Source organism: Octopus bimaculoides, chromosome 9, assembly GCF_001194135.2.
Source record: "Octopus bimaculoides isolate UCB-OBI-ISO-001 chromosome 9, ASM119413v2, whole genome shotgun sequence".
Lineage (NCBI taxonomy): Eukaryota > Metazoa > Mollusca > Cephalopoda > Octopoda > Octopodidae > Octopus > Octopus bimaculoides.
The window spans coordinates 84726530-84734557 of NC_068989.1; the positions used below are offsets into that span (position 1 = coordinate 84726530).

The 8028-nt window shown below is 38.7% G+C and overlaps 1 protein-coding gene across 1 annotated transcript in view; it reads left to right on the plus strand.

Annotated features, from left to right (window-relative positions):
- Window positions 1-8028, plus strand: part of LOC106878494 (ras-associated and pleckstrin homology domains-containing protein 1) — a gene marked incomplete at its 3' end in the record, with an annotated part of 336047 nt that overhangs the window by 227348 nt on the left and 100671 nt on the right. The window contains exon 4 of the mRNA XM_052970936.1: window positions 1974-2440. Within this exon, the coding sequence (XP_052826896.1) occupies window positions 1974-2440 (467 nt within the window). The remainder of the gene's footprint in view (window positions 1-1973; window positions 2441-8028) is intronic.

Genomic DNA, 8028 nt, shown 5'->3' on the forward strand with positions numbered 1-8028 from the left:
TTAGCTGTCAGTAGCCAAAGAATCAACTCAAACCAGCAGTAACGTTCTTTATCAGATTTTTCTACTTTCACTTCTGACAGTGCCATTATTATTATTATTAATAATAATAATAATAATAATAATAACGGTTTCAAATTTTACCACAAGGGCAGCAGTTTTGAGGGAGGGGATGAGTCGATTACATCGACCCCAGTGTTCAACTGGTACTTATTCTATCGACCCCCGAAGGATGAAAGGCAAAATCGACCTCAGGGAATAATAATGGTTTCATATTTTGATTCAGGGCCAGCAGTTTTTGAGGGGAGGAGGAAGTCAAGTACATTGGCCCCCATGACTTCACTGGTGCTTATATTATAGGTACAGGCATGGCTGTATGGTAAGAAGCTTGCTTCCCAACCACATGATTCCAGGTTCAGTCCCACTGCATGGCACCTTAGGCAAGTGTCTTCTACAATATACTCGAGCCAACCAAAGCCTTGTGACTGGATTTGGTAGACGGAAACTGAAAGAAGCTTGTGTGCGTGTGTCTCCCTCCCATCATCTGACAACGGATGTTGGAGTGTTTACATCCCCCGTAACTTAGCGGTTCGGCAAAGGAGCCTGATAGAATAAGTGCTAGGCTTTCAAAAATCCATCCTGCATGGCTGCAGTCAAATGACTGAAACAAGTAAAAGAAGAAGGAACCCATAAAAATGAAAGACAAGGTCGGCCTTGGTGAAATTTCGAATTCAAAACGTAAAAACAGACGAAACACTGCTAAGCATTTTGTTCAGCATGCTAATAATTCTAGGCTCTAAAATGTCTGCTAAGATCACGTGTAGATATCTTTACATATTCCCAGATCATATTCTGTTACTTGTTTAAATCATAGGACAGCAGCCATGCTGGAGCACCTCGTTCGAGAGTTTATCCCCAGTATCAATCTTCATTAAATGACCGAGCTTACCAAAGTTATCGCCTTATGGCTTTAAAGAGTTACCTCCCTGTTAACGACAAATATAACGATATTACACTGGCATTCATGCATGCATATGTGCATATATATATATATATATATGAAATTCATTAATATTTTAATTAATTAGTCTTCAAGTATTAGGGCTTTTATCATAATTATTTGAGTTCTAGTAATGGATTCATCCAACTGTTTTTTAAAATTCTGATTGTTTTATGTTTTGGCTGATTTTAGACTATCATTTAACATTTGTGTGTGTAATCTTTGATCTGTTCATATATAGAGAGAAACAGACAGGTAGGTAGGTAGGTAGGTAGGTAGATAGATAGATAGATAGATAGATAGATATCATCATCGTCAACATTGTCACTTTGATGTCTACTTTTCTGTGCTCAACATGGGTTCGATGAAATTAGTCGAACTGGATTCTCTACGGGTGGATACATAAAGTTTTATTGGTTTGTGGAGTGTATTGCTGTGCAAAGGGCCTGGCATAAGACACAGAGTTGTTCAATTCAATTGCCCATACATAGTGGAAGTGGGGTTAAATTTGTGAAAACTGTATCTTCTTTGCTGATATATAAAACTGAATGTTAATCTTTCAGTAAACAAACACACACTCACACAAGGTTCCAAATGAAGATGTTACAAGGTCTATCACACACACACACACACACACACACACAGGCAGAAACGTTAGCACGCTGGGCGAAATGCTTAGCGGTATTTCGTCTGCCGCTACGTTCTGAGTTCAAATTCCGCCGAGGTCGACTTTGCCTTTCATCCTTTCGGGGTCGATTAAATAAGTACCAGTTACGAACTGGGATCGATATAATCGACTTAATCCGTTTGTCTGTCCTTGTTTGTCCCCTCTCTGTGTAGCCCCTTGTGGGTAGTAAAGAAATAACACACACACTCACTCACATACACAATATTTATAAAGTTTTATTGGTTTATAGTTTCACCCCAACACCGATCATGAAGCACGGGCCCTAATATCTATGTTTTTCTCTTTCAGAAAATCAAGATGTTAATTTGGATGCTATTCTTGGAGAACTCTGTGAACTTGAATGTCAGTTAAATACGACACAGAATGAAATATCAAAGTCTCTGGCTCCATCGACGACGACTCCGCAGTCTACAGTAGGAATTAACTCTAGTGATCCTCCGGTACACAATGAACCGACAGACCCAATTCAAGCTGAACTTGATGCACTGGCTGCAGAAATCACCAAAGGACTGGGATTTGATACAAGCGATGATTTCTTTGGCATGCACTCTGAGCTTACGTCACTGTTCCCGGACGGCGGCTTGGATATCACCGAAACGGACTCTGCTTATTCTGACAATGCTTCTTTGCCGTCTTCAGAGTCATTCACATCAATGGCCACAGTGTCTTCATCTGCCGATACCTCGAGCACTGGAGACGCCTGTAGCACAAGCAGCACGAGCACACTGACGCCAGCTTCTGCCACCCAAACTGAAGTAAGTTCCTTCACTTCAATAACATCCTTTTTGGGGGGGATTTTCTTCCTTTCCTTGTTTTCTTTTTCTCAAGACACTTTCATTGCAAAGCTCCTCACCCACAGTGTTTATAATATTGTACAATAATTAAAGCAGTGAAAAATATTCCCTTTAGAGGTGTGTTTTCTGAGCCCGGTATACCCCTGGAGTGCAGCCTAAAAGTCTGCTTGTACTGTCCCTTCCCTTACCAAAAGAGACAATTAGGCACAGCTGTGTGGACGCTTAGATTTGGCACAGCTAACTGGACATTCACCCAGTTTTGGCAATGGTACTTTTTGCTGTTGGAGGTATGCAAATACACACACACACACACACACAGAAATATACACATGCAGATAAAAAGAGAGAGAGGAGGAGAAACCTTACAATTTATTAATTGGCATAATTGACCTAAACACCTTCCTTCTTTTCATGCACATTAAGAAATAACACTCACACACATAAACAGGAAGAATTCAGCACCAAATTGGCAGTGCCAAATAGGCAGCGCCAAAACAGCTGTGCCAAAATGTCTCATACCCATCTCCATATATTGAAAGCATCAAACAGGCTCAAGCTCTGTTTGGGTACCCCTTGAATTACATGGGTACTTGCTGACAATACTCTGAGATAAGGATGCTTTGGTTGAAGTCTAAAATAAATGTTACAGTTTGCAGTGAAGGTGTTAACTAAATAACCAACTAATTATAATTATAATCCTATATTGACTGTTAATTTATCTGGTTGGTTGTACTAACGAGCAATGCTGGATTTTAATTGCTAACCTTATATAACAGGCTTCTTTTCTTATGTTCTGTATAACTTAAACAGACTGGGTGGCTACTTTGACGATTTATCGATTTAATATTCCTCTAGCACTGACTCTGCTGCTGGGGACACTTCCAGGGCTTACTGCGTGTATTGTCTCAACTGGGGAAAGAGCATTGATTCTGTATCACTTGATTAAAGACCCCCCGAACTCTTTTATTACCCTATTCTTCATTGAAATACACTGTCTTTCTTCCAATTGATTTTAACAATAATGTAAACTTTCATAACACAGTTTTATCCTTATTACCCTGCTGTTTAGGACATCGATTAACATGAAATTTTGATGGAAGAGTTTAATTTAAACTACTTTAAAATGGGAAGTTTGTATCATAGAACCAGGGACAGTTCCAGATGAATTTGTATCAAAAGGGTTAGGGGTCCGTTGAGTACAACTATTTATTCTGCAAGTACTGAATGAATGTTATTGTCCTTATTAATCTTATATATGGATGGGGCTTATGAGTTGCCTTATTAAGGATCTCGCTCGGATCAGTGTGTTTCTAAGGCTTATTATATAGGGGTCATTAGTTGTCTCTTCAACATACAGATAATTTATTTGTCCAGTGTCTTAATTTGACTCAAATTTTAGATCCAGTCCTCATTAGGGTCGTCTGTAGAACTTCAAATGTTTGATTCCCTATTCTAAAAGCAGTTACGAGTTTGTTGAAGATGATATCATTGCAAGATTTGTCATCATCATCACATATCAACATCATGTGTTGATGACACTGCAACAAAAGTCTTCCTGATTAAGTACAGGGCAGGTTCTCTCATTGAGGACGAAGCTATAGTATTACTTCATTCTGACTTATAGTGCTTTCATGGCAGAAATATTGGGGTCATTTACCATTGCCTTCCCCCAACTGGGTGGATTTTGGTCCACAAGGAGCTAAACTACCCTTCGACAGGTCTAGTTTTCAGTCACAAGAGTAACAAACCATTCAAGTAAGGAAGAGCCAGTTTAGTTGCCAACCACTCAACCATGGAACAGGTAATACTGGCTTACATGGTACCAGTAGCAGGTCTCATCAGCCTGTGATGAGATCCTTGAGCTGAGTAGAAGGCAAGATTATTCATATTAGATGATGTTTAAAAATCTCCCTTGCTCTTTATGTAGTTCCAGTTTTAAAGACACAGGGAATTTGTTGGTGGTATATTATGTCGCATTTCTTCACATTGGTTCATGCAGTCCCTGTTTTTAAAGACTTTATTGTAAGAGCAACATCATCATTTAACATCTGTTTCCCATGCTGGCATGGGTTGGACAGTTTGACAGGAGCTGGGAAGCTGGAGAGCTGCACCAGACTCCAATTGTCTGTTTTGGTAAGGTTTCTATGACTAGATACCGTCCCCTAATGTCAACCACTTTACAGAGTGTACTGGATGCTTTTTACATGGCCCCAGCACGGGTGATTTTTACGGCACCAGCACAGTTAAGATACAACTGCTGTATCATTGAGAAGACTAAGTGACCACATAGAAACTACTCCTGGCCTCATGTATCCTTACTGTCATGTCAGTAAGAAATTTATAGAGGGTGAAGGGGTCAGCTACTCGCTGCCTTATGTAATCTCCACTTTAAGGATGGAAATGTAGAGATTTGGTCCTGACAATGAACAGATAGAATGATAAACAACACAGAATCTATACTCCCTCATTGCATCAGTAGATAAGGAGTATTACTCATACTCTGACTTGTAGTTTTTACGGTGGGATGGGATCATACGAATGGGATAGGTTGTTGTTTAGTGTGTGAAACAAAGTGACTCACTTGAGACCACAACAGGTGGGGGGGGGGGGCAATGGGGCAATAGTCAGACATATGATGATGTGTCTATGAGACAGCAATTTTAGTGACTTGGTTGATTTAAATATGATTTGTTGTGGAGGTTTCCATCATAATCTGTTCTTGCCTGGTCGTTGATCAATGATCAGAAGTGACAGCCACATATGGATGTGAGAGGGTCCTTATACTGAAGAAGAATGGATGTTATGTATTAGGGATAGAAAACTGCTGGTTTCTGTACAGTGTTGAGAAATGATGAAGCTGTGAAGAACTTCTCCACTTTCTACATTTGATATTGTTAAGTCATAAACTGTGACATTTAAACGCAATACATTTGTTTGTCGATCTGTGAGAGAGAGAAGTCTTTGAGCTGATACAACTTGGTAATACATCAACAGAAACAACAACATTCATAATTTCAAATGTTGGCACAAAAATACAATTTGGAGTTGTGCTCTACTGTGAGACACCACGCTACAATTTGGGGTTGTGCTCTACTGTGAGACACCACGCTACAATTTGGGGTTGTGCTCTACTGTGAGACACCACGCTACCGTCCCTGTCTCTTCTGGCCAAATACTGTACTGTAAGACAACAGAACATCACTTTTATCCCCTCTTCACTGCCATCTTGTAAATAATAATAATAATAATCCTTTCTACTAAAGGTACAAGGCCTGTAATTTGTGGTGAGGGGGACTAGTTGATTACATTGACCTCCAGTGTTCAACTGGTACTTATTTCATTGACCCTGAAAGGATGAAAGGCAAAGTTGACCTCAGTGGAATTTGAACTCACACCGTAAAGATGGACAAAATGCCATTAAGCATTTTACCCAGCATGCTAATGATTCTGCCAACTCACTGCCTTAAACCATGTTCCTATATTAGACAGTTCTTCTTTTTCTTCACCTTCTTCTTCTTCTTCTCCTCCTTCACTTTCCTTTGTTTTTTTCTTAAGCCTTTTAAAAACCATTGGAACACTTCTCAAATGTTTCCATCAGAACAAACACACAAACAGACAAACCAGGAAAAAAAATTCAGCCTTTTTTTTTTTCTTCTTTTTTTGTATATATATTTTTTTCATCCTAGCGGAAACATAACTTTACTATATTCCTTTCCATATTAGCTGCCATATTTTTATAAGGAATATTGACATGCTGTTTACTTAATTCCACCCTGAAACTAGCACCATCGCCACCACCGCCACCCCTCCCTGCTAATCTCCACATTAAGGTTTGGTACCCTGTGACTTCCACTTACATTTCTGAACTTCTCAAATGACGCCAATACACTCAATTCCACAGAGCACGTGTGTTCTGTGAATAGAGTCATGTAAAGAATATTCTTTGAGACTCAACTCGACTGGGTTTTATTTTCTAAATTTTTATTTTATTTTATATATTTATTTATTTGTTTATTTATTTTTTACTTTTCCATTTTACTTTCTGAATTACTTTTCTTCATGTTTTAATGTTTCTCTCTCTCGTTGTTTCGCTAACGTTACAGACTTCTTATGACTATTACGATATAAAATATGTATTTGTGTGTGTGTGTGTGTATGTGTGTGTGTACAATCTCTCTTCTACATCAGTCAGCCTGCAAGGAATTGAACATGAAAATCTTCAAGATAAAAGATATTTTATATACAACAGAAACAACATTCATAATTTCAGATGTTGGCACAAGAATACGATTTAGGGTTGTGCTGTACTTTGAGACACCACACTACAGTCCCTGTCTCTTCTGCCCAAATACTATACTTTAAGACAACAGAACATTACTTTTACCCACTTTTTACTGCCATTTTGTAAATAATAATAATAATAATAATAATAATAAATCTCTGAATAGCCAGCTGGAGGTGTCCTCCTGAGACTACAAGCTACAGTAGCATCCACCCTTAGCGGTTAGCCACATTTAAGTGGCAAATATACTTCACAATAATAATAATAATAATAATAATAATAATAGTAATAATAATAATAATCCTTTCTACTAATGGCACAAGGCATGTAATTTGTCAGGTAGAGATTAGTTGACTACATTGACCCCCAGTGTTTAACTGGTACTTATTTCATCAACCCCGAAAGGATGAAAGGCAAAGTTGACCTCGGCAGAATTTGAACTCAGAACACAGCAACGGGTGAAATGATGCTAAGCATTTCATCCAGCCTGTTATGTGTGTGTGTGTGTGTGTGTGCATACATGCATGCATGTGTGCATCAATGTGTATGTGTGCATGCATGTGTGTCCACTATATCGATGTGTGTTTGCATATGTGTGTATGTGTGTCTTTCCCCACACCTCCAAACACAGAATGGTTACGACGCTATCTGAGTTACACCAAAACCAAACAAAACCAAAATATTCATCAATATTCTTCAAAATAGATTCTGCAAAACTAATATCTCATTGGTTCCAGCTTATTGCCTGTGGCCATGCTGTGGCATTGCCACATGTATGTATTATACATTTATATGTATCTATATGTGTGTGTTTGTGTTAAATGAAAACGTGACGGCCCAGCCTCTTTAACTGCCTTCAAGACACAACCTTCAGCATCATTTTGTCCAATGATAGCCATCTCAATATTCATTGTTCAGCTGATAAAAATTAATTAGACAGGATAATGAGACATTTAAACATCATTGGACTATAACAACATAACTCATGTGACACGTATGCTGCTCTGTAAATATCCATAGTTACCATATTTCCCAACATATATATAAGACGACGACTATAGTATAAACATACAGTGTAAACCAGTGGTTCGGAGAATTTTGGGGGCTGCCGCCCCCTTGACACGCAGGCCACATTCCTAGCGCCCCCATCTCAAGAAACCATTACAAACATAGACCTCTTTCTGAAGCAAATTCAAAGCAACTGTATTTCACAAATAAAACTTAATGAACCCAATATTTTTGTTGTTTTTACATGTATCGCTACCCC